General features: G+C 42.5%; 2 protein-coding genes across 7 annotated transcripts in view; one reads left to right on the top strand and one right to left on the bottom strand.

The window, feature by feature from the left end:
• Positions 1-27,975, bottom strand: part of LOC127596861 (succinate dehydrogenase [ubiquinone] iron-sulfur subunit, mitochondrial-like) — a 154,397-nt gene that overhangs the window by 87,036 nt on the left and 39,386 nt on the right. The gene's annotated exons all lie outside the window — the stretch shown is intronic.
• On the top strand, positions 502-27,596 carry LOC127596804 (pleckstrin homology domain-containing family G member 4B-like). Of its 6 annotated transcripts, XM_052059682.1 has the most exons (24): positions 503-795; positions 10,133-12,054; positions 12,209-12,376; positions 12,665-12,785; positions 13,025-13,118; positions 13,511-13,597; positions 13,816-13,932; positions 14,148-14,246; positions 15,859-16,010; positions 16,108-16,246; positions 16,333-16,455; positions 16,693-16,890; positions 17,165-17,832; positions 18,161-18,586; positions 19,784-20,033; positions 20,336-20,425; positions 20,987-21,268; positions 21,434-21,604; positions 21,723-21,900; positions 22,061-22,177; positions 24,338-24,583; positions 25,290-25,519; positions 26,001-26,055; positions 26,360-27,596. In XM_052059682.1, the coding sequence occupies exons 2-23, from the start codon at positions 10,380-10,382 to the stop codon at positions 26,034-26,036; spliced, it is 5,667 nt and encodes a 1,888-aa protein (XP_051915642.1). In that variant the 5' UTR covers positions 503-795; positions 10,133-10,379; the 3' UTR covers positions 26,037-26,055; positions 26,360-27,596. The 6 variants fall into 6 exon arrangements, with proteins under 6 accessions (XP_051915645.1, XP_051915642.1, XP_051915641.1 ...); XM_052059681.1 differs by having other exon boundaries at positions 26,001-27,596; XM_052059683.1 differs by having other exon boundaries at positions 12,251-12,376; positions 26,001-27,596.

Genomic DNA, 27,975 nt, shown 5'->3' on the forward strand with positions numbered 1-27,975 from the left:
TGAGATATTGCATACATTTATTTTGTTGCTACACCACCTTTTATGGTAACTACAGTCACACAATTAAACATTTATGTGATTTCGCAGTCATAATAGCCCTGTGAGTGAAACCGCATTGAGCTGTACAATGTGGCCAGTGACAAAAATGATTTTGACACCCCTGGCCATAGTAGGAGTTTCTGGTGAGTAAAAGCACCTTTCAGTATTTTGAAAAGCCCCACACAAGTTATTATTATTATTCCTTGCTAGCAACAAGTGGCCACGTGAATATGAAATAGTTTAAATGTTATTTGCATTGTGAAAATATTAAATATTAAACCTGAATGATTTCCGCTGTGTGTGCTGCTTTTGGGACAAACATGAACATGAACATTAACAAGCCTCTGTGTAGGTATAAGAGAAAAAAAAAGTGGAAAAAATATGTACCGGTACTTGGATTGGCTACTAGCTCTCTCCCGCCCTCTCTTTGCCTTCCTCCCTCTCTCACTCGCACCTCTCCTCATGTTTGGTCACACTGTCATTTTCCGACCAGCTTAGCGGGCGCCATTCGACACGGAGCCGCAGAAAGAGAGTGCTCAGGGAGACTGAATTTCAGAGGATAGAGAGGCAGAGGGTAGAAACGAGAAATGAGTGAGTACATGAAGCTGAGGCAGAGAACTTGGCGAAGGCAAACACCTTGTTGAAAGTTGTCATTTAGCTCTCAGTCCCAGTTCTCAAGCTTGGACAGTTCGGGGCACCTCAGTGAGCGACACTGCTTTGAATCGCGAGAATGACAACGGAAGGAACAAAAAGATGGTAATGTGACAGTTTCTTATTAGTTGTGATCTTATGAACTACCGAAACTTGATTGACCTTTGAATGACCTTCATGCATCACTTTCATCTTTTGAAAGTGTCAATTTTAAAAATCACGTCTGCTTTGTTGTTTGGATTCATCCTGTACTTGGACTTTTGGCAACACTCGAGTCACATTTTGGCTTTCGTATTCAAATTCAGAATCATTTCTTAGTCCCAGAAGTACAATTCAGTTTTACAGCCAACCCATTCGTAGTACAAAACTATTATTTTGTATGTAAAACCTGAAAAAACACATATGCTAGTTCATTCTTTCGGTGTAAAATTTATATTTTACATCTACAGTTATATTTTATGAATGTTTTAAAATGATTTTGAATCGTTCCTTCAATGACAAATGAATAGGGGCAACGGCACTGATGCATCTAACCAATTTCTTCTATTTCACACCTATACAAGTGTAAAAATCAATCCCTAATGTAACGTAAAATCTCAAAACATAATCCACACAAAGAAAACCCTACTTTTTGCTCACAAGTGACAAGCATATGGCAGCTGGCCATTCGGTGGCTAGATAGCTAGCAATTGGGTAGCTTGCAGCTGGCACAAGAAGCAAGCAAAGCAGTTCCCTTTGGTGCTCTTTTTTGGGGCAAAGCAGATGTACTCAATCGAACAAAACCAGTCAAGGAAGATCCAAATCACAGTCCTTAGTTCATAAAACATTCACTAACTCTCGCTGTAAGCAAAAACAGGAATTAGAAAACTGTCCAAACCAGTAAATATAGCTTCACAAAACCAACAATGATGCTCAGTCATCCACATGCTGCTGGAATTTTTTTTTCAGACTGGCATTACACTGAAACAGGACCAAAATCGTTCTGCTTCAAATGAGTCTACTTGGAGGTTCTTTTCCTTCTTCTCAAATGTTTCTTCTTCTCACAGTACAGTATAGAAAGGAACGAAGACACACTTTTTTTTCTGAAAACATGGTAATTGTTCAGAACTCCATTTTAGCTACACCAAACTGATAGCAAAATGAGAAACATAAACACCATTTTCATTTTACCTATTGTTTCCCTTCTTTTTGTCAACAGCGATACAATTGTCTTGAGAGCACTCTTTTTTTTCGTGCTAGACATAATGAGGGCTACAAAAAAATAACAGACACCTCATATCGGATGATGAGGCTTTTTAAAGCATACATTACATGTTTGCCTATGTGACACTTATCAGAAGGCAACGATAGTGCTTTTGGCTAAAGCTATCCTGCAGATCTAACATTATGGCTCTGCTTACTGTCACTTTTGATTTTTACATTATAGCAATTGAGTAAAATGGGAGAATCTTGGAGTTTGCCTGTTATCTCCATGCCTGCGTGGGTTTTCTTTGGGTAGTCCGATTACCTCCCACCTGCTTGCTTGGAACACTCTAACTTTTCCTTGTGTCATTATGAGCGCAGATGGTTGTTTGTCTTTGTGTCCCGTGTGATTGGCTGGCAACCAATTCAGGGTGTACCCCGCCTGCTGCCCAAAGACAGCTGGGATAGGCTCCGGGCACAACCGCGACCCTCTTGAGGATAAGCTGTTGGGATAATGGGTGGATGGATGGAGAATCTTTGCTCAGTTAAATGCTCAATGCTCAGTCAATGATTGAGAAACTCAGTGTGAAGACGGTAAGAAATAAAATAGCTTGACTGTGAAATCAAAAAAAAAAAAAAGGCAACCGATGCTGATGAATGATGAATGGGCTTGTGTAATGTCACACTTGGTGTTGTGGTCAATCACTCCGGAGACCCAATGATTTGTATACAAGCGACTGCTGTCAGGCTGCTGAATAAAAATAACAACAATAATAATAATTATAATTAAATGATGTGAAAGACAATTGTAAATAGCACTGCGATTTATCCATTTTGTGTTTGTATAGCACTTAATTGAACCCTTTTTTTTTTCTTCTTTCTTCTTTCTACCTATATTCTTGCTGCTGGGGGCTGTACATTTCCCCAGTGTGGGACAAATAAAGGATATCTTATCTTATCTTAAAAAGTTTATTTTCCATAATGTGTTCTTTTAAACACGCCAGCGTATTTTACGACCACAATATGTTTGTCACATCACTCATCTCCGTCAATGCTGCAGGCGCATATTGTAAACATTAGCCCGCACAACCTGATGCAGATAATGTAAACATCTGTCACACATATTAAACAGCTGTCTGTCCATTCACACATGCACACATAAATGCGGGGTTAGCGGAGAGGGAGAGATGTTGGTCACGTTCTGAATATTGCCCTTCATTTTGTGTGACGGCATTGTCTTCAGCCATGTAGTCCAGCCAAGTCTTTTATTTACAACGTCTTGACAAGCAGCCATTTGTGTTGCACGCATGCATGAAGTGTGACTTGTTGTTCCACAGTGTAACCGCAAGACTGTTTTGACTCAAGGTGAGAGTTTCACGTTGCTGAGCATTAGGCTGGATTTCACAAGCCTTCTCCATCTATCTGCCTGCTGAACTCTTCGGCATGTGAGTCATGCAGGAGCTACACCATACTGACAAAATAATCGCTACTCTGACTGTTGGTCCATTGACTAACTGTCCAAAAACATTGGTACAAGTTTAATTACTGAACTTGCATCACAATCAGATCAGAATCATCTTTATTGGCCAAGTATGTAGAACACACAAGGAATTTGTCTCCGGTATAACACGCTGCATTAGTATCATCGTAAAGAAGGACATGACAAATAGGTATGCAAGGACATTTCGTAATGTAAGTGAGACAATGTGCAAAGTATCAAGCAGAGCTAAAGTGATCAGTGGTAGAATACAATACGATGACAGTTTGTACAGTTGGTGCAGTATTTTCCGCACTATACGGCGCTTCGGAATATAAGGTGCACCTTCAATGGCCTATTTTATAACATACTGTATATAGGGTGCACCGCATTATAAGACACTTAGAATAGAAGCTACAATAGTGGCTGCGGTTGCTTTATGCATCCATTAGATGGAGCTACGCTAAAGGGAATGCAATACAATAGGATACGGCTTTATTTATACAGCATTTTCACAACTGCTGCAGCTGAAACAAAGAACTTGACAGAACATTTAATATACCACATCCAAGAAATCGGAATATTGATTCATAAGGCGCATTGGATTATAAGGCACACTGTCGGCTTTTGGGAAAATTGAATACTTTTAGGTACACGTTACAGTGCGTAAAATACGGTCATTGAAATATTGAATTATTTTTTTCACCTCAAATTTTTTACCACATTTTTTCTGCTGTTATGAACTAAAATGTCATTAATTAGCGATGTAACAAAAATTTGTTTTGATTTAAAAGATGTGAGTGCCTCATTGGTACACAAGCTAATGAATCTGTCTCAATATCACTTGAACCGGCCGATGGCCTGATCAAAAAGTTAGAAATTGGTATAAATCGGCTTCTGTGTTGCTAATAATTTGTTGCCTCCTTGAATTTAATTCACTGAAATTGTTTGGGCTTTTACCTGGAGTTACATGTTACAACTGTTTTTATGAAGTGTATTTACTGTAAGTGGGGAAATAGCGACAACCGCGTGTTGTATGTGTGCCTTGAAAGATCGTGGCCTAGAGAGTGTCTTCCGAAACTGCATGTGAGCTTGTGGACTTTTTGTCCTACTGTAGCTCCGAGCAAGTGTTCTCATTTTGCATTTTTTTATATGACTCAAAATATCTGCAAGTGCATCAGCAACTGTGATTCTCTTCCAGCATAGCTGAAAATTATAACGGAAAAAAAAAAACAATCTCGTGATGGCTCTTCAAAAATGTTGGTTGGGGAACTTTTGTCCTTCTATTGTACAGCCACTTGAAAATGCGAGGGTGCTCCCTGACTGTGTCTTTTCCCTCCATGCTGTTACACCTTTTGGCTGAAGCGAGGGTGTGCCCGGGTTTGCACATAAGGCTGATTTGTTTGCCACTGGCTCACTGGAATGATGTTATGCAGGGAAGTGAATTTTAAAATACCCGCCCAGCCCTTCTGGAGATTTGACTTGGCGAGCCCTTATGTGTGAGTGTGTGTCCATTTATCCACCCGCCACGCCCTTGCCACCATCATCCACCGCTTTCGGCGCAACCTCCGTGTTTGGGAATTAACTCCTGTGCTGATCGGTGTCACACAAAGCATCCTTTTTTTCCCCTCCCCTCTCTTCAGAAAGACATTCTTTGTGGTTGATGGAGCAGTCTGACTCTGTATGTTTACATGCACTGTTCTATATCTAAACCGGGATATATATGTATACGTATTGGCACAGTACACGACAGTCTGAATTTGGTTCACCGTTGCTTGCACATGCAGGGTTTGTTTTATCTTGTGATGACGTAAAAGATTCACTCTGTTTGCCTGCTCTAAGCTCCCAAATTTACTATATCGGTCAAGAGACACAACATCCACATGTCGCCTTACTGCACAAGTCAACGTTACTCAACCACAGTGAGTGCTTAATATTTTGTGCAACAATACACGATACCTTCTTTTCCTTTCTGTTAATATCAGATTGTTGTTTTGTCATTTCCAGTCACTAATTTCTTTGTCGGTTACTGACGGTGCAGAGGTGCAGGGTTCGATTCCGGTTCCGGCCTTCCTGTAGTTTGAAGTCTGCATGCTCTCCCCGTGCCTGTGTGGGTTTTCTCCGGGTACTCAGATTTCCTCCCACATTCCAAAGAGATGCGTGGCAGGTTAATGTAACCCTCTAGTTTAAATTGTCCCTCGGTGTGAGTGCCAATGGTTGTTTGTCTTTGTGTGCCCTGTGATTGGCTGGCAACCAGTTCGCGGTGTGCCCCGCCTACTGCCCGAATACAGCTCGGATAGGTTGCAGCATGCCCCGCGACACTTGTGAGGACAAAGCGGTTCAGAAAATGGATGGATGGATCCCGTATTGTGTCTCTTCAATACGCCTTTTGACTGTCCCTCTACTAAAAAAATCGAAATGATTTTCACAGTGTGATTCCTTTTACTCTACATAATTATTACCTAATTATTAACACAATTAAAAATCGTTTTGTTCCACAAAGGAAACAAAAATGATATTTTAACGATCAATTTCAGAAACAAACCAAGAAGCAAACAGTGCTACATCCAGAATTTTTTAAGATGGTGACTCTAAAAAGATATGCTTAGAAAATGTTGAGCAGAGATGCACTGTGTTTTTCCGCCTTGGAATTGTGTTCTTCTGGTTTGAAAACTTCCTTCCTAATCTGTTTAAGGCTCAATTGAATTTTCCTCAGAAATTGTTGAGGTCCTCTGTCACTCGTGGTGTTTTTTCATGGCAAGGTCTTCTGCAGGGATAGGAATCCGGGGAGGGGGGGGGGGGGGTGCAATCGAGGAGGGAATCTCCGTATATTATTTGATTTTGTTTTTCAAAGACAAAAAAAGACATATATAAACGGAGGAAATGTTGATGCTTATTTTGGTCATTGGTGTCTGAGACGGATCTGAACTTTTGGCAAATGTTTGTTGTGATTTCCTTACTTCTCAGGGGTTGCGTCACTTAAACAAAAGATTGTCGAGGAAATTTGATCACACTTAATGCATGACTAAACATCCTATTCCATTCCCACAACCCTCGAACTTCATACAAACATGCGCCTTTGAGACCACGAACAGCATCTAGAAGCCATCAGAACAATGAGATTTAAAATGTATGTACGATAGCTATCCGGTATTTAAAAAACATTCACAATGAGATGGTTTAGTTTACTAATTCTACTCATAACACCCCGTATTAGAAAGATGTAGAACTTTTGGAGAAATTAAAACAAAAAATAAAAACCATATGTATTCACAGCCTTTTCTCAACACATTGCTAGTGTGACAAGACACTTCCATGACAAGTTCACTCTCAAGCCTTTTCTTAATTTAATGCCACAAACTTTGGGCTGTTTTGCAAATTGCTCTTCACACCATCTCTCTCGAGCTCCATCAGGTTAGTTGGGGACTGCCAGTACATTTTAATTTTCAGATCTCTCCAGAGCATTCACTCGTCATTGGGACTGTCACGAATGAATCGTTTTAGAATCGATTTTCCTATGGATTATTCCGCTCAGATTATTCAACCCTCTTCTTTCCCCCTGCACGTCATCCTGTCCAGTTGCAGATTTTTTGTTTGTTTGTTTTTTTGGAGGAGTGGGTAGGTCTGACTGGAATTAACACTCTGATTCAACAAAAAGGCACACAAACATCCTGGGGCAAAACTATCCACAAGGGGCTAAATATCCTAAGAAGTCTTGCTCGTCTCCTTCGTTTAGTCAGTAGTTAACTCTGCTTTTGGTATTATCTTCGCTTCATAATGGCTGCGCAGAGCGCACAAAGTAGCTGTCTGTTTGAGTGTGTGTTGGCGACTGCACGTGTCAATTAGTGTCGTGCAGAACTTTTTTAGGTTGCAATTGGTTCCTGCTAATAATCACCACTAGCTGGCGTAGGAATGCTCATAAGGAAACAACTCAATGGGGAATGTAGAGAGAGTGACGGTCTCTTTATATTAGGTCCATCGGATTTTAGGGCGCACTGTCGGCTTTTGAGAAAATTGAATGCTTTTAGGTGTGCCTTGTAGTGCGGAAAATACGATACTTGTTGAGCCATGTGGATTTGCAAAAATTGGAATGCTGCAACCTCCATTCAGTGTGGGTGATAATTTGAAAAGCAGAAAGTGCAAGTGCCATCCTCCTTCCCCATGTCATCATGATGACCAGTGTTTTTGTTTTTGTTTTCCCAGAGGGGTGTGTCCTGATTGAGTCACAGGGCTCTGTCGTTAGGCTGACACTGCTTGTGCACAGTAGTCCCAGATGATAATAAATAAAAGCAATTGCTGAAGCTGACGTGAGTCGGCCACAGCAATGTCAGCAAAGGCCTCATCGTTGAAAATCTCCAAATGATCATCCTGACTGATTACTCTGGGTTGTGAGGTGTATGAAAAGGGATGTTTTTCCTTCATGATAAGCTCAGATAAGAGCCATAAATGTTAAGTTAAACATGTCCATACTGCCCGTTTTTAAATATGCTGTCTTGCACACGTTTGCAAAATTACAAACACCCTGTCGAACCTGCCTCAGTCGTTTATGTAAAGTAAGATGAATGTTGTATCTAAGCATAACAAATGGCTCAGAAATTCATGCCAGGTGTCAACACTGGGACATCACAACCTAATGCCGTACACCTCCTCATCGAGCCTTGACATACGTGTATATGCATTCACCCAGAGGTCATTAGCGCGCTAAATAAAGTTGTCCTAAATGTGTAAAGAGTTCAAACGGGTCAAAGGAAATGTGAAACACTAAACGAGGGCCCATGTCAGCCTGGAGAGCAGCTACCACGGTGACGCCGTTTACTGAAATTGTTTGGCTACGTTTTTGACAGTGAGCACCAAATGTTTGAGCTTGCTGAGCCGTTTCCTCAACAGGTGACAGACCTGTGCGATTTAACAACAGCACGAGGAATGCGACCGGCCCCAGGCATCCTCATACTTACTGCACTTTGTAAGTTGTAATTGATGGTCAGAGTTCGTTTTCAATCTCATTTTACAAACTGATCTCTGTTCGCCAGTTAAAACTGCCACTGGCCAGGCAGAAGTACTAAAACGCATGAATGTGTCCTTTTTCCTGTGGACCGTGCAATGCTAAACTCCAGAAATGAAATCCTGCAATTAGACAAATAAAATTACCACCCCGCCAAAAGCAAAATACCCTGTAACGATATGTTTTCAACATGTACCCTTAAAAGTCATCCTATTGCATAACAGTTGCATAAGACAAATATATATTTTGAGTTATTTTTTTTAACGATGTAACTTTCAAGTAGGCAAAAACACAATTTAGTCTGTTGTGAAAAATCCATGAGCAATTGGGTTTAGAATTCTCTCTCGATAGCAAAGCACTGCTACTAGAGTGCTTTGGTGCAAGTCTATTAGACGGGGCTATGGCCTTTCTAAATGAAGCTTTGCCCCCTCACTTTAGCATAGTTTCTTGGCACCAAGATGGCACAAAATCAATGCTTGTTCGACAGTGAATGTTAAGTTGTAATGTCTATAACACTGATTGTTCCAAATATATTTTAAAAAATAAATAAAAATCAGGGCGACCCGGTAGTCCAGTGGTTAGCACGTCGGCTTCACAGTGCAGAGATACCGGGTTCGATTCCAGCTCCGGCCTCCCTGTGTGGAGTTTGCATGTTCTCCCCGGGCCTGCGTGGGTTTTCTCCGGGTGCTCCGGTTTCCTCCCACATTCCAAAAACATGCGTGGCAGGCTGATTGAACACTCCAAATTGTCCCTAGGTATGAGTGTGAGTGCGAATGGTTGTTCGTTTCTGTGTGCCCTGCGATTGGCTGGCAACCGATTCAGGGTGTCCCCCGCCTACTGCCCGAAGACAGCTGGGATAGGCTCCAGCACCCCCCGCGACCCTAGTGAGGATCAAGCGGCTCGGACGATGAATGAATGAATGAAAGAAAAATCAGGGGCAACACGGCAAGACTCAACTCTGTGCTCATCCTTGCCTCAGCAACCACTGTTGCTACTTTGGTCTTGGATACCCTAGGGGTCCACACACTCCCAGTATGTGGGAGGGAATTTGTTTGTGCCTTTCATCATTTCTTTTCTGAAGCACTTTCTGTTGCTTTTAAAGATTGAAAGGTGGCTTATTAATAAAGGTTATGATTGCGTCGTTGTTCCAGTGCACTCTGTAAATTAGTGCTCACGTGTGTGTAGGGGATGCTCCAACAGATTTCACATCAATGGCTGTGTGACCACGGAATTCATTTTTTTGTAGAGGATCATACAAATCTTGATCCAATGCATCTTGCTGAACTGCAACAATTTTGTCCAAAATTCATCTAGATCATTGTGCTCATCTGATCTGCAACGACAAGAAGCGTTTGGTTGAGGTTATTACTGCCAAAAGATGCTCAACCAGTTATTAGATCCAATCTTTAACTTAATTATTCCTTCCTGTGCTGTGAATGTTTACATGTTATGCATGATGACCGATTCCAAATGGTTCACATACCGGTACTTTTTCCTGCCATATTCAGGCCATTCCAAAGGAAGAATATTTAATGTGGTTCTTCTATTGGATATCATTATATTGCCGCTGATAGGTGCTCTAGTGTACAATTATCAAGCATTTATATCATGCAATAGCTGCAGTGGTTTGCAATACAGAATATTGACTAAACCCCCCCCCCCCCCCCTTCTGTTTCAGATTATCATGTACTGCACTGTCCCCTACTGGACATTTTGGCTGGCTACAAATATTTTCCGGCTGACCAAGTACTCATATTTTCTCTCTCTTCTCATTCATCTAGAACATTTTGTTGGCGCTGTAATCATCCACCTTGACCTTGGATCACGCAACCTTAAAGCGACAACTTTCTGCGAAGCAATTATCCAGCTTTCTGAACTGCAGCCACCCGAAAGAGGAAGGCCTTTGAAAAGCGGAAGGAGGAGACCCGAATCGTCATACAATTACATTTACCTTTTGGATGAGATCCGGTTACCATGTGAACCGGAAGCTTTGACCTCGTGGTTTGGCCACAAAGTCCCAGCTATAGCATGGCCTGTCCTCCTCGTTCATATGCTCCATCACCTCCTCCCATGTCTCATGCTCATGGACCTGATCAATTGTCATCAAGCGGTTCTGTTGATCCTTCTCTTTCAAAGGAAACTGCTACCAAACAGTATCGTGTCATTCAACAGACCTCCTTCGTACCGTCTTTTTCACATCCTCCTGCCTTCTCGCTCGAGACCAGAATATGTCCAGCCAAGCATGGCATTTCGGTGTCTCTCTGCCTTGTGGATACTAGCACGGCTTCCGCATCCAGGCTTGCCAGAGACAAGGATACGGAGACAGAGCCAAAGCCTGTTGGCTGGGTTTCGCCCAATACTTGGGACAGCCGCTTCGATGGGACGGAACTAAATACAACAGCGGATGTTTGCAACCCTACAGATTTGTGCAAAGTTGAAAATATGGGTGAGGTTGAAAATACAAAGCAAGTAAATCAGTCTTCAGAACAGATAGCCACTGAGGAAGACTGCATTGATATTCTGCGGGCAACTATGCTCTGTGGACGCACTCCATTAGCAACAAAGGAACAAAAAGCAGAGATACAAATGCAACCAAGGGCACCACCGGAGTCAATTATGCACAGCCAGTCAATGCCACGTAAAGAACACGTCCTCCTGCATTTATCGAAAACACAAACAAACGGTGATGCTCAAAAAGAAACTGCTTCATTACAACACACAAATGTGGCAGCTGAACCCTCACCTGATCTGGACCATTCCCAATGCCGTCAACCTTTCCTTATTACAACTGAAGCTTTTCGGTGTGCGCGCACTGTCAAGTTCTCAGAGAAACCCTGTACTCCGTGCATGGCCAGGAGACAAGGCAAAATGCCTTCCCAAAGTCAAGAGATGAAATGTCGTCATCGGGAATCCTACAGGGCCGCTCTCCGAAATCCTGTCACTGTTCAGCATGAGAAGGCCAGAGCCAGGATGTTGGGTGTTGTGCGGGAGGATGGGGAAATCTTACATTGCAGTGACAGGAGACCAACAGAGACTGGAAGAGGTGCACCTCAATGTCATGGCCAAAATATTTTCTCTAAATCCGAGATGCAAAACCAACACACTTCCATTGGCAGCGGTGCTATCTGTGAGGAATCAGGAGAGAAAAACACTGCCCTGTTTTGGAAACCAGGAGATACTAACGCTGTTCTCTTTATGCCTGATAACCACGGACATGACGGCAAACCGGAGTTCCTAACTCACAGGACCACTGTGCCTTTTCGGGAATATTGCAACAAAACTTTTATCGGTTTACAAAATGGGAGTGGAACAAATGATGAAGGAGCATCGGAGAGCACCAGTGACCCTGCAAAGGCATGTATGATCTCCACCAAACACCGCAACTTAGCATCTGGTTGTTCCAAACATCCCAAACCTTGTGAAGGACCACTAAATATACCCTCTTCCACTGGGCTCAGTCCAAATGTGTCCTCGCCTGTTTCACCTCGGGAATCCGACGGAAGATGTTCCTCCCTCTCTACCGCAGTGGTAGACACCTCGGAGAAGTGCCAGTTGGTCCTCGTTGATGGCGCACATGTCAGGAGGGATCGAAATGATGACGTCTATGCAGATGTTCCTCAGCTTCACGTGGTCAAATGTAAGAAAAGCACGGCCTTTCGATTAGTTTCACCCCAAATCAACAACATGAAGATGGCCATTCCAGGTAAACGGTGCACCAACTTGATATGATAATATCATAATTAACATATATGAATTTATATACATATGAGTTATATATAAAGCAATATAAAGCATGATTGATGATCCATAAAAATGCCTCCATCCTTTTATAAATGGGCCAAGTAAATCCACCACAGGTAGAAAGACAGAGAGCTCCTCACCCATCGCTTCACTTCCAGCAACAGAAATTCAGAGGACTCCTCCTCCATCCTCCGCTCATGCCAGTCACAGACCAGACCACCTTCTTTTGGGCTTTCCGGACCCCATAGCTCACCCTCTCTATCAAGGAGTAGCAGCGCTCACAGGCAGGTTCCAAAAGTACTCCAATCATCTGTCCTGAAATAGTTCTTTTGCTGAATATACTGTACAAGTGGCAATGTAGTCAGTTTACGTGTACAGTAAGGTAATTTTCATGCACCAATAATGATAACCTGGAACCTGATATCATGATAAGATGTCCACTATCGTAACCGCTGTCCCTGAAAGGGTTAAGATGCTTGGAAATGAAGATCGTAGCTCCTCCTTCTAAATATCAGAAGGTGGGGTTATACTTTCGATGCACTTTTAATCTTTTGTTTCATTGTGCTTTGCAGGAGGCAGAGACAGGTCAGGTAGGCCGATCACTGAGCTTTATGGAGACCACCAAGGATGGAGCTCTAACATGACCAGCCAGGAGCTCTTGGAGATGTTGCTCTACTTCCATTCTATCATCAGGTGAGGCCTAACAGGGCACCTGCGGAAAAACAGTAAATTCATGAGAAATACATAGATTTTCATGTACAGTATATGGCTGATTTTAACAATCATCAGGTACTTGATAGTTGGGTGAAAGCTGCCACCTGCCTTAGCACCTCAATACAATGTAGCTAAATGATAGTTTGAGTTCATTATAATAAGTCAAGGACTGCGAATGTACATTATGTGTTTTATGTGTTGGGGGGTTGTATCTTAAGGAGAGAAATCAAAGAAGCTGGGATGACCCTAGTCTTTGATGCTAGGAAATCAAATCCTCTTCCGCAGCTATACAAGGCCTTGATGACACTACAGGTAAGGAATAAACATGATTTCATATTTATTTCATTCCCATTTTATTTCATTTTAAATATTTTTATATTTATATAGTTTAATATTTTAAAAAATCTGATGTTACGCACCAGCTGCTCAGTACTTGAGTAATTTTTTGACTTGCTACTTTTTTTACTCTGACTCAAGTAATTATTTTGAGGACTACTTTTACTTAAGTGTTATTATTTTAAAGAAACAGCACTCTTGCTTGTGTACAATTTTTAGCTGCTATACCACTGGTGCATATGAGGAATTAAAAATGGTCACAAAAGGTCAGTTGGAATGTATTCATTTGGCAGGGTTGTGTTTTTTTAGCACATTTTAATCAGTTTAAAACAACAGTTTAACATGTCAAAAATAACGATTGTATTCAGGAGCAATCTCCCCAGGCGGTGAACAGCTTGGTGCTTCTAGTGGATAAAGAACGCTGCACCCAACCAGAGAGATGCCCCACCATGCAGGTTAGTCAGCTTATACATATAATTAAGGTTTCTTCAATGTTGGTTGGTTAACAATGAATTGCAAAAAAACGTCCTTTATTGGGGTAAGACACAAGCAAGGCCATTAACCCTTTCAGGTACGGCCGTTACTGCAGTGGACAGATTATCATGTTATCAGGTTACAGGGTGCATGAAAGCTCTTGATGTTGCTTTGTTTTGGGTTTTTTTTTACTACACAGACTGAAGTGGTGACATCGATGAAGGCCCTGATGAAGATGGTAGACGAGAGCCAACGGACTTCCCGCCTGGATGGAACACTGTCCTACAACCACTGTGACTGGCTGGAGCTTCATCAGGTGAGTAGGCAGGCACACCCATCGCCACGAGCAGGCCATAGGGGGCCATGCCCACCCACCAAGTTGCTTGTACCCCCAGCCAGAAATGATTAGTAATCTAATACTTCTCTCAAAGAACCTGGAGCAGGTTGCACTGTTCTCCTCGAGCCAATCATACAATCAATAGTTACTTGTGCGGTAATGATGATGACCACATCTTTTATTTTCTTCTTTAGAAACTCTTTCCATTTGCATTGGATCTTCATGACGCATCCAGTCTGCTGCTGAGGGCAATCGGTCAATTAAAAGCTCCCCAGAGGACAAATTCTGTACAGGTACTCTCTTGCCCGTGTTTCACTGCATTGATATGATGATGCATTTTAACCCTTTCATACACCAATAATGATAACCTGTAACCTGATAACATGAACAGCTCTCCATTGCTGTAACCGCGATCCTTGAAAGGGTTAAAGTGTGGAATAGTGATCAACAACCACCAATACAGCAATAAGAATTATGGTACCATCTCGACAATGATGTGCAAAATTGACCAACATTTGCAAAAGGCCATGATGGAATTACTGTATGAGTCGACTGTGTAGTGAGTTACTGGCCAGATGAAGCTATGATGTGTGCAACCAGATGCCTGCAGGTTTTCATGTGCGTAGTGTGCACACTAAGGTGCTGATGCAAAAAGCTCGCTCCACAAAGGTGTGCTTAGATTCAATACAATACAATACAATACAATACATGCTGATTTATATAGCGCTTTCACAACAGCGGCAGCTGTAACAAAGCGCTTTACAAAACAGTTAACATAAAGTAAAATAATAAACACAACACATAACATAAAACACGGACAGTCGTGCAGTCCTAAGCACTTTTCCATCACACGCTTTGTTGTTTGAAGCAGTTTGAGATGAAAGAGGAGAGAATCAATGTGTCCTTTAGCCAGTGGATCAGAGACGTCATGCTCAAAATGTGCACACGTCGGCTACAAGCTAAGTTTGAAAGTCAACAAGAAGCTGTAGCATCCATTGACGAAAAAAGAGATTGGTTCACTTCTCCTGTCCCATGGAAATCCATTTCAATTCCAAGCGGCGACTCACGGTTCCAAATACGCATCGGCGCTCTTCGCCAACGCTCCTCTCTCCTCATCCTCAACTTCAGCGGCCATCCATCCAGCCGCACCAACGCCAACTGTCCAACAGCGCTGACATAGCCACTGAACAAATCGGGGTTGTGAAAAATGCTGCCCATTACTGGCGCAAAAAACACAAGCGCCCCAGGTCTGTCCAGCACCGACAGTCAATGGCGCCGACATTCCTCCCAAACAAAATCTGTGCTGGTACAGGCGTGCTGCCGAGAAGGCGCAACCACCAAGCACAGATACATCTCCTTTGACGAATGTCGTGGCCAAAAAGCGCTGAAAACAGTCCATATCAGGTCCACACAATGAAACAACAAACAACATGTGACAAAACAAAAGACAAAAACAGCAAAAAAGAACAAAAAAGCAAGGCTCTTGAAGAGCACTTGCTGAAGGCTGCCTACTCGGGCGCCATCTTGGGGGAAAAAAAAAAGATTGAAGAACCTAACCCTCAAAACCCCCATCGAAAACCTTTCAGGTGAAGTTGAATAGAGATTGAGGAGAGATTGAGGAGAGGCAACCCCTGTCTCAGGTCCCTCGTCAGTGATCTTGCAAATGTCCTGAATGAATGGCCCAAAATTCCCCCACACTCCAAAATCTTGTAGTAAGTCATTCAAGAATATTGGAAGCTTTTATAACGACTTTTTGGTGGTGAAATGTCCAGGCGTTCCCATATACTAGTACCCATATATTGTATCACGCATGGTCAGTGATCAGCAGGTAAGTTATTAAATGAGTTATTCAGTCCTGGTCTCTCATGATCTGGTCTCAGAGTGCTACTGTGCTTGCTTGTCCAGGCCGTGCAACAATGTATGACGGACCAGAGGACTTTGATGCGTGATGTGCTGGAGGACAGGCGGTTGGTCAGCCTCCAGAGGGAGGGCGGGGCCATCCTGGTGAGGCTGAGGAAGGAAAGTGACCTCAGATATCCTCATTGTGAGGATCTCAGGTTGGCACAAAATGAATTTGCTTCTTTCATATTCTGCTGATTTTAATTGCAACATCAGTTTTTAGAATAAACTATACTGGCTTTGTCCCACATGCAGTGACGCTGTGGACTCACTGACCAGCCTGTACAACCATGTGGAGGAGCAGGTCCATAACCTTGTACAGAGCTCCAACATGTCTCTGGAACATTTGAAATATCTGCTGCAAGTCAGAGAGATTGAAGGACATTTCACACAAGTATGTGCCACCAGGATAGTGACTGAAATGAACATTTTAATGTTATTTATTGATCAGTCATTTTAATGATCTTTCTCTTTGTACAGCTGCAGCAGTGGTTTTATGTAGAGGGTGAGCGCCATCTGCAGGAGGCCGAATCAGTGGAATATTCCGGAGACCAACTGGATCAGATCCTCAACAGCTTCACTGCTTTTCTGATAGAGGCTAATGTGAGTCTTTGTAATTGTCGACTGGTGACCATTATGCCCATTTTCAAGAGTCTGATCTTCAGGGTTGCTCAGCCCCATAACAATAGCACATTCAGCAATTGATCACAGTACTAAATGAAATCTGATAGCTGCACGAGCTTTGTGAAGAGTATCCGAGTTGCCAGTACTCGCTGAACTTTAGCACAGATTAGGTAATACACAACATTATGATCTCTGAACCTCTCCATCTCCTCCCAGGATCGTAGACACCATGCGATGTCATTAGCGCAAGAGGCCGAGCACCTCCAGCAGGCTGGGATGTCATACCCGGAGACACAGGCGTTCAGCAACCAGGTCTGCGCATTCAAATCAGACCTGGACGACTTCTTGTGTAGAGCCGAGGCATGTGGCCGGGAACTGCGGATCATGGTCAATGTGTGCGACTTTTGTGAGCAGGTAATTGTACAATATTGATATCATTGTGCAATTTGTATGTTAAAATTGAGGATAAGGTGCAAAGCATTAGAACAAAAATCCTATTCAACATTTTTATGTCTATACATTGTTTTATTCAGCATAGCGACCGCTTATTTACAGGAGTGACAAAGACAACATTCAAAAAAGATTCATAGCTTCTGATAATAGTTAATAGGCACATTAATGCAATAAGTAAAAATTTACAGAAGAAGCCGAACTGTTTTACAGTACAGTATTTCTTCTTTTTCGACAGGCTACGTCCTTTGCTGTTGAATGTATTGACTACCTGAACCAGAATCAATCCAGAATCCTTAAAACCCAAGACTGTAGTCAAAGGACAGCGCCTGGCAACAAAGACCCTGGACCTCACGGCAGTCAGTGTGACATCCAGACAGTGCTCAACTCCGTTCCAACTACCAACACCAGTTTATTAGCCTCAGATGACAGCTCTGTCCTCCAACTCTTCCAGGACAAGTTCCTTCAGTTCAGTGTTGAAAAATTTCAGGAGTTCAAGGCCCAGGCCAGTGCCTTGAGGAGCTCCAGGGGAATGAGGGTCTGGAACATGGCATGGCTCCGGTGCCAGGAGGCCCGGCAGTTACTTCAGGAGAGGATGCAGGATGTCACTGAAAAGGTCTTCAACAGTCAACCACAGTGTCGTGGGTGTTGCGGGCATCATTATGTGGATGTTGCCAGCACTCAGACAGCACCGCCTGGTAGTGTGACGGTACAGTCAACACCAGGGCCGCAGCATCCAGAGTGGGCGAACATTGTGTCAGGGGCAGTGGATTTTGAGAAACGAAGACCAATCCTGGCCAAGAGCAACACAACTGAAGCGGGATGTAAAATTACCATCAAACCTGAAGATAAAAGTGATCATGGTGGCGGCCAGGGGTCAAAGGTCACACCAAGGTCATCTCACAGGTAAGCATTCACTTGGTGAGAGGAAATAGACGAAACAATGGTGTAACAATTATGCTGAAAGACGCATACTTGAGCAGCATGGTGAACTCGTGGTTAGTACGTCTTCCTTAAAGTTATGAGATTTGGGCTTCTTGGAGTGTTGCGTTTGCTTGTTCTCCCCATGCCTCCTACCATATTTTAAAAATCATGTCCACTCGTTTCATTGAAGACTCTAAATTTGTGTTATGAAATCAGTTAGAAATTGTATTAAAGTGTTGTGGGACAATAGTTTGGGGTGTAGTTTGAGCTATTAAGGTAGGCATTTATAAACATTTTGGCGGTGCTCTAGGTCAGCAAAGAAAGCGGAACGTGAGACCAAGAGGAACAGGGCAAGAAGTGATCGTGACGCCGCCGCTGTATCTCAGCCTCACACCGTCGGCTGCCAGTGGTTTCCGTGGGGACGTGGCCTGCGAGCCAAGTCCCAAGATTCATCTTCGACAGCGATAGGGGCACCTGAGTCTTCCACACCTGTCGAGGAGCATATTAGACCGTCGTCCTCCTGCTCCCACCATGGTCAGCCATCTTGTCGGATCCTCCAAGAGGCTCAGAAATTTCAGCTCTCCCGCCACGGAAGCTTTTGCTCCGAGGACTCCTGCAATCGGGGAGTTGCGGAGGACAACCGGGCTTATCTCTGCAAACACTCCAGCCTGCCCAATGGCAAGGGTGAAGGACCGTTTTGTTTGGAAAGGCCACAAGAGGGCGCCAACAGTGCTCTGTAAGTGGATGAAGTTTTTGTTTCAGTGTTCCTGAGAGCTGAATGTACAATTGAGTTTGGCTCACATCCTATTTTGGTTTTTTTAATCTTCTTTGTCTCCAAGCTTACATTGAGGTTCTACAGGTATTGTTTCTTCTGATTTTTTTCCTTCATCATCTTTCCTTTGATATCCCAATGGGATTCTCAAAAGACGTGCAGCCAGGTTGCATTCATAAATATTCTCACAATAGTTTCAGAGAGCTACTAACCCTTAGCTGACAATAGTATGGAGCACTGTTGAAAATATGGAATGCTGAATGCTTTATAGTCTGAAATCCCCCCCCCCCCCCCCCCCACACACACACACACACAAATAATTCTAATGAGATTCTTAGTGGAAGTTCTGGAAAATATTTACATGTAAACTGGTGTGTAAAAACAAGACATGAATGTGTTTCTATGATTAGACTAAAATGAACGGTATTTAAAACATGCATTTAGACAAGTAATAAGTCGCATGCAATTTGTGTTTTGAAATGGCAGGTGCATGTTCATAGTACAAAGTGTATCTATCTATCTATCTATCTCTCTACAGAGAGATTTTGGCGGTCTCATAGTCTGCATATGAATGCTTGACGATTTTCATTTTTATCATTTTTGGTAGCTAGAATATATTTAACTTGGAGTTTATTTTAAGAGTAATTAGAGACAAATCACAAGCAAAATTGATCTATTAGTGTAGGAGAACGACACACTTAATGTAGCGGTACTGAATTTTCAAAGCACTTATGTGTGATTTGATATGATGTTACCTTTCCTGTATGATATATTTAAATTTTAATTTAACTTTGGTTACCGTCTTTTCCCTTCAAATGGCGAATTTATAGCATGACAAAAAGCTAGCCAGATTTGAAGCCTCACTGACAAAGCGATGTGATAAAATTAAATGTCGAGCAGGAATGTAGCTCATCTAGCTCCTTGAGATCCTAAGCAAAACAAACTCACCCTTTACTTTGCAATGCCTCGTTAGTCGTTTGTAAAAATGTGAAAGCCTAACTAAAACGAAAACCATACTAAGATGTCACATTTCCTTTTTTCAACATTGAGAACTACTTGAACATTGATTCTGAGGGCCTGTTTCTATTTACATTCTGTAAATGTCATCTTACAATACTGTTTAAGATGACATGAAATATTTCTTTTCTCCATATTTCCCAGGCGCTTGCAGCATGTCCTGGAGGAGCTGCTGTTCACAGAGCGGGAGTATGTCCGCTCGCTGAACTATATCCTGACTCACTACCTCCCCCTGCTGGACAGATTCGACATCCCACAGGACCTCCGAGGCAAGCGTGCTATTATCTTCGGCATCCTGCAGAAGCTTCATGATTTCCACAACCACTACTTCCTGCCCGAGTTGGAGGACTGCCACAGGGATCCTGCTATGGTGGCCCGTTGTTTTCTCACAAATGTACGGCAGTAGACACTCGACATTATTATTATTGTATATGCCCTAATTTTCGCTAACTTTCACTCACTGTCCCTCTTCAAAAATGTCTTAAGGTTAATTGAAGACGGTAAATTTCCCATTATGACTCGTGCTTCAAAACAGCCTTTTTCAGTCATCCAATCTTCACATTGAATAATAATGAAATGTCTCCATCATGTTGCGCTTTTTTAAATGAAAGGATGTCTCGGTAATTTTTTTTAAAGCACATATAAAAATCAAGGATCTTGATGAAAATGTATCGGTATATTTGTATCTCTCCACAGAGTGACAGTTTCGGCCTTTATGCACTCTACAGCAAGAACAAACCTCAGTCAGACTCCCTGATACTGCATCGTCGCCATGACATCTTCAAGGTCATTTGATGTCTAACCAAAACATGAGTTACAGCCGTTTCGTCTGGTAAATGATCAGGTTCCTTTATTGTTGTGGTTAGAGCACATGAAGAGAAAGCCACAAAAAAAGCACACAAAGAAACATGAGGAACCAAATGATCTGATTGGTCAACCGCAGGTGCATAGATCACATGACCACAACCCTTCATACCATGTGACAATTTATGGGAACTTTTTAAGAAGTTTTGAGTCTTTGTGGTGCTTGACACAAAAGTGCCTCATCACTAAGTATGTGATTTGTTACGTAATAGTTACAACATATATACAGTATATATACTATATATATATATATTTGTATAGGAAAGCTACACGATCTGGTGAGACTTTGCAAAAAAAAAAGAAAAACTCATTCCTTCAAAGACATACAGCTGTTGTTGAAGCAGTTCTGGTTGTCTTACATTTCTGCGCCAGTCCTTCCACATTTAACTCATTCAGTACCAGCCAATTCTGGACCAAGTCTGAAAAGACGTTTAAAAACGTCTTTGGGAGTGAATGAGTTAAGTCTTCATTTTGCCTTCACAGAAGAAGCAGCAGGAGCTCGGGGACATGATGGATCTGTCCTCCTACTTGCTGAGGCCCATCCAAAGGATCAGCAAGTACAGCCTCTTGCTGCAGGACATGCTGGCTCTGACTGCATCCTGCTGGCCACAAGACAACACGGATGCTGCTGCGGGTGTCAACGATGCCGAGTTCAGCGGCAGAGCGAGCGAACGGGCTGACATCAAGGCTGCCGTTGGCCTGGTTCGCTTTCAGATGCGTCACGGCAACGACCTGCTCACCATGGATGCTATCCAGGACTGTGATGTAAGACTTTGATGTAAAACGGGAGTTATAATGAATTAAATCAAAACGCAGTGTTTAAACATCCACAAAACGTATTTCAACACACACAAAATTTGCAAAAAGCATATCGCAGGGGAGCACTTTCAAACAAGGTGGTGGTAATTAGTGTCTTCTCTTTGCTGACAGGTAAACTTAAAAGAACAAGGTCAGCTCATTCGACAGGATGAGTTTACCGTTTTCTTTCGGAAGAAGAAATGCCTGCGCCGCATCTTCCTCTTTGAGCATCTCATTCTCTTCAGCAAGACCAAGAAGACCGAAGTTGGAAATGAAGTTTATGTCTACAAACAGTCCTTTAAGGTGTGGAGAACCTGGTGCCCACTTGTTTTCACAACTTGACTGTCTCATCGGATTGGGCAAATACACAAAGCAGAGATCACGTCTGAATGTCTCCCTTTGTGTGTTTTCTTTCGCCCAGACTAACGACATCGGGATGACTCATGACGCCGGCGTGAGCGGCCTTTGCTTTGAAATCTGGTTCCGCAGGAGGAAGAGCGAGGACACTTACACTTTGAAGGCCACCAACATAGATCTGAAGAAAGCCTGGACCGCTGACCTGGAGAAGATTCTCTGGGATCAGGCGACTCACAGTCGAGGTACCAACTGAATCAAAAAAGGCCATCCATTCATTCCACTATCAATCTTTGTATCTGTTCTTTTATGTGTTCTCTAACTGTCCATAATGTCAGTCAACGACATGTCAATACCATTGCAATTGTGTGCATTGGAATATGCAGACTATGTTCTATGTTGCAGAACTAAGACTACAGGAGAGAGCGTTCATGGGACTGGGTCCCAAATCATTCTTGGACATTCAACCCAGCGAGGCTGCCATCTGCGACCGGGATGTCAGTGGCATCCTGCCTGGCAGAGGTAAGTGTTGGGAACATTCTGCATAGAGTATACATTTATTGCGGTCACATTGAGGCAGTGTAGGCCACTGTCTTAGCTGTCCATGATGGTGGTTCTAACGCAAATATTGTATCTGAATATATCTATGGAAGGAATGGTTGAGGTATTTGGGGCAAGAATTAAAGCCACAGTAAGTGCTAATTGCACCTTAAAATGTTTTTTTTTTAAAGTTGGTGGGGAAAAAACAACAACAACAACAAATTACTCTGATAGGCAAGCAGTAGTTGTTGAGAAGGAGCCTAGCAGGCTCCATTCATCGATACATTTTAAAATTTGGACTGTATTTTTGGTGACAAACTACGGAGCCCCTAAGGGGACATGGAAGGGAAAAAAAACTTTGCGAGATCTCCCAAAGTAACTCATTGTAGGTATGTATATATAGATGGATGGATGGATAGCTAGCCAGATAGATATAGCTACTGTATTCTGTACACTTAAACAGCTTCTTCCCTCTAGCCATTAACTCCTTAAACAGTCACTGACATAGTCACTCTTCTTGCACCACAAAATGGTACTACAAAACTACTGGTATACTCTAAAATGGTTCAATGATTTTGTTGTTTACGATGATACTAGTGCAGCGTGTTATACCGGAGACAAATTCCTTGTGTGTTCTACATACTTGGCCAATAAAGATGATTCTGATTCTGATTCTGATTCTGATTCTGCTAGGTAGCTAGCTAGTGTAGGCTTAATAGTGGTTCATGTACTTGGGTCTCTGTTATGCCTAGTTTGTGGTGACGTGAGAAGGAGGTGACCAAGTGAACATTCGTTGTTGTCGCGTGCTGAAAAGAAAAGGCAATACTGTAAACAGGCGCTGGTCCCAAATTCTGATTATTGTTGGAGAGATTTATAAAGCCTCTAAACTCGGATGTTACACTAGCTAGCTAGATGGGCTAGATGGGCTAGATGGCTAGCTGGCTGGCTAGATAGATAGATCGTGATCAATTGGACTGTAAATGTACCTCATACACGTGGCCCAATAGCATTCTCCCAAAACTAAGTGTTTTGCAACTACTGTATTACCCTTACAAGAACCGTAAATCAAACTCGTGCTGTGGGATGACCACATTCAGTCACAGCGGCTGCTGAACCAACCCAGCCGCGTGACAACAATGCATGGTGTGTATTGTAGCGTCTGATCAGATGTTGAAAGGATAACAAGGAGGCGGTCACTCAGCACTCCCGCTAATGCGCGCAGGCTGGGTCACTGTGCGATGTAACCGCGTCAAAATAACAACAGTAAACTGAAGTGTCTGCCTCACCTCTTGCTCTCTCCCACTCACAAGCGCTCTCTTCCTTCGATTTTGTTTCACTTCTTGTTTGGTCGAATTTTGTAAAGCTGACACAGTAAACGCTAAAAAGACTCCAAGTCGAAGTGTTGAGCAAGTTAACAAATCTGTCTATAGTTGATAAATCAACTGTCATTCATATTATTCCACAATTCATTTACCTTTATTTTAGTGTCAACCTGACCTACAAGACCAAAACAGCTGTGTATGATGAATTTGATATAGTTTATTGGAATACCGATTCTTTCTTTATTGCTTGTGTTTGTTGAACAATAGATGGGAAGGACCTTGGAAAAATAAATAAATAATTCGCAATCGCAATATTGAGGGAGAAAAATCGGAATTAAATTAGTGTTCTAGATCGTTCAGAACACCACAGTACATATTTTGTAAACTGCCTCCTTGAAAAAGAAAGTGTTTGTGAGCAAGCCATGCTCTACTGTACTTTACACTGTTAGTCTAGTCTCAGTGCTACGCCCTCGAAAAGTGGGCTGTATTTCTTGATTCTTGCGATATTTTGACCAAAAGTATGTCACAGAAATGAAAGACGGCTTCATGGGAAATTTTTAAAATGTAAAAAAAAAATTAAAAAGAAGCTGTCTCCTTTAACCGTTTTTGGGGACAGCGGTTACTACAGACAGCCTATCATGTTACCAGGTTACAGGTTATCATTATTGGGGCACGAAAGGGTTAAGCAATGTTTTAAAAAGGCTAAACATTTCCCCTTTCAGTATGTCCAAGTCAGAAGTGGAACACACTGCTATAGTTCATGCTTGTGGTCACCGAGCTCCTTCTTGTGTGATTGATGGCAACTACTGTGTGTTGTCAGTCCCTGTGGCGTGTTGTTCACACAGGGCTATAGAATTCGCTCGCCCTTACTCCGTTGGCTCCTCCTCCACCACCTTCAGCCAGTCGTCTTCTTCGTCGGGTCGTGGCTCGCTTTCGCCCGCTGGCTATCTTGGAAGCCCGGCTAGTGGCCCCGCCCCCGACGGCGTATTGGACAATGAGATCAACACTCATCACTATCGACTTCATCAGGACCGGGAACGCTGGAAAACAAATCATCGTCCGCTCAGTACGTTTGACGTAGACCATCTCAAAGTAGGGGAGAAGCATTGATAAGTGTCACGTAAAAACTTAATACTGTATTTTCCACACTAATAGGCGCACTGGGTTATTATGAGGCGCAACTTCAATGAAGGCCTATTTTGTAATTTTTTTCAGACATTGGGCATACTGCATTAAAAGACGCAATCTACAATTCATCCACTAGATGGAGCTATGCTCAAGGAAACACGAACAAAACGACCAGATGTCAGTAAAACATATTTAATAAAGCAGCGACACGGTTCACTTAACCAACAGCAAGTTATAACATTGACTCATTAACGTTGAACTCTCTTGCCACTGCTCTATTTCCATGTTCAACTGCGTAACCGATCGCCTTAAGTTTGAACTCTGCGTTGTCAGCATGTCTCGAGCAAGGAGACATTTTGGGGTTGAAATATTACCGTAATGACCATACACAAGGTGCATCGGCTTTTAAGGCGCGCTGTGAGCTTTTAAGAAAATAGAAGGCTTTTAGGTGCGCCTTTTAGTGTGGCAAATACTGTACTTGTCATGTAGAAATGTGAACATTATCATGTCAAAACTTGATACCATGTAAAAACGTGTCAATAACGGGAAAAATAAAAATACCTTTACATGTTCTAGCTCCATCTGTATGCGTTGACCGGTATTACTTGTACAAAGTTCAGCTCATGACTTATTTTATCTTTCAGACTTAACAGACACAGCAGACTCATCCGAGGAGAGCGCCAACGTCTTCTTCAGCGACTCGGAGCACAGTTGTCTGTCGGCCCTCGGCGGGGAGGTTGTGGACTCCTCGTCGTCACTTGGCTCCCACAGTCCCCAGCCGTGTGCATCGCTGCGTCACATGAATAGCTCGCCGGCCGTCAAGACAAAGAATGCGTCCATTGACGCCAAGCCTTCGCGTCGGGATGATGCTCAGGTGCGTGGCGAGAGGATGTACAGTGAACTGACGTATATTTACGGTTAGGCGTTCAGAGATTCATCCATTCATTGCCTTCTGTTATCTGCTGAAATACTCATCTTACTTTGATGAACTTTGGATAAAACAACACTCAGAAGCAGATACACTAACTATAGTGGTGGAAAATATGTACACATACAAGTGTAAAAAAGGCAACATGTGACTATTGGACTTTGTATAATAGACACACTATCTTGGTATTGGTGACTTGTATCGTCCACCATCATAAGTATCTGATATGTTAAAATAAGGCTGGTATCAGTCCGATACCGATACGTGGTATCGGTATCGGACCTGTTTTACTACTGAAGTGCGATGTGTTTTTGTTGATGCCGTCTAAATTGGGTGAGGATTTGCCGTGCAAAAGTAGGTTCGAGGGCCTGTTCATTGCTCCTTGAATTTCATTTTCCTGTTACAAGTGTGTGTTTTTACATTACAGGGAGATATCCCAATAGGAAAATCAACAGAGGTTTAACCTGGATTTCGAGGGCAAGGTAAGCCTCTTATCTTAATTGTGACAATTCATTTCAATTGCAGATAGTTGGTCCTCACCGTCGCTATGGTTTCTTATGGTGCACCTCCTTATTCTTTTAGTATTCTTATTTATCACTTCACTTCCTTCCATGTGACCTTTGGACTTTATGAGGCCATGCACACGAGCCAGCATTTATTGGCCTGGTTGTTTATTTCAAGGTTTTATAGCATACAAAACAATGCATACAACAGAAAACAGACAAGCTTTTTTTTTAAATAACATTTTATGTTTTAGATCTTATTTTACTTTTTTTTTCGTTGCAGGGGCTCCTCAGTAACAAGTTCCATTTGTACAGCTGTAACATAGCCTGAATTTTTACCGTGTGTAAGTCCCTCCATCCATCCATTTTCTGATCCGCTTTATCCTCACGACGGTCGCGGGGTGTGCTGGGGCCTATCGAAGCCATCTTCAGGCAACTGGGGGGGACACACCCTGAACCTGTTGTCAGCCAATCGCAGGATACAAACAGACAAAAATAACATTGATACTCACAATCACACCCTAGGGACAATTTAGAGTGTTGCATTAGCCTGCCGTGCACATTTTTGGAATGTGGGAGTACCCGAAGAAAACCCACGCAGGCACGGGGAGAGCATGCAAACTCCACACGAGCCGCGATCGAACCCAGCACCTCTGCACTGTGAGGCAGACACGCTAACTACTCATCCACTGTGCCGCCATTAGTGGAAGTCATAAGGTTATATTAGAGTAAATATTTGCATGAACAACACATAGGCCATGAATTTGAAATAATAAAATATAAAACAGCAAATACAGCGGCAACTGGTTTTGCCTTCTTGTGTGTTTTATTTTGTGCTTTGTCAAAATCTGGCCATGCAGGAGTCGCATTGAACTAGCGTTCAATAATGTCAACTTGAACACACAGGACCAGAGTCAAATGTATTTATTTATTTTTTTCCATCTAAGGACATGACTCCAGAGCGTTTAAGGCCCCCCCCCCCCACACACACACACACACCAAAATTGACAATTGCTGCCCTTCATGGACAGCTTGGACACATTGATGGATTGACTTAGTTTTCTTTCTTTCTTTTTTTAATTATTATTTATCACAGCTATCCTCCAAATATTTGATGTACTTTTCGTGTGTATGTGTGTAAGAGTGTTTTATTTACAAAAGGGACAGGCCACTTGCTAACATACGAATCACATGTTTTAAACAGCATGTGAATTTGAGGTGCTGTGTCAGTTCATCAATGCAGGGACAAAAGACAATGGACACTTTGAATTGAGAGATGTCACTGTGATTTTCAGGGGGGTGGGCGATTGTTTGTTTTTTTGTTTTTTGTTTTTGTCTGGTCAAACACACACGGTTGACATTGCCTGTGAAACTACTCACATTTGATCATATTTCCTTTCTGAAGCTGTTTACACTAGTTGAGTCAGTATTTGTTTGAATTAAGTATTTGCAATATTATGTGCAGTCAGGTCTCTTGTTGTTGTTGTTTTGGTACCAATAAAGTTGAAAGTGTGCTGTTAGCAGAAGATGTTGATTTCTTCATTTGTCTGTCATGGATGATGAATTAGACGACAAACAAATGTCATGGAACCGCATCGTAAAAATTGTGAAATACAATAGTACACAGCCACAGATATTTTTTTAATATACAGTGATGAATGATGGGTGATATGAAGTTCTTTCTACATACATTCTTGCTGCTGGAGGCTGTAAATTTCCCCAGTGTGGGGAAATCTTATGGCTTAACATGCACGTCACCTGTCTCACCTCAATGACACGCGTCAAATGAACTTTGGTAGAAATTAATGTCCCTCAAAAAGAGAAAGAGGAAGTGATGCAAGCCCATCTGCCCTTCTAACTAAAAACAGAATAATGACCAGATAAGGTTAGATATGAACT

The sequence above is a fragment of the Hippocampus zosterae genome, chromosome 2 (genome assembly GCF_025434085.1).
Source record: "Hippocampus zosterae strain Florida chromosome 2, ASM2543408v3, whole genome shotgun sequence".
In the NCBI taxonomy this organism is placed as follows: domain Eukaryota; kingdom Metazoa; phylum Chordata; class Actinopteri; order Syngnathiformes; family Syngnathidae; genus Hippocampus; species Hippocampus zosterae.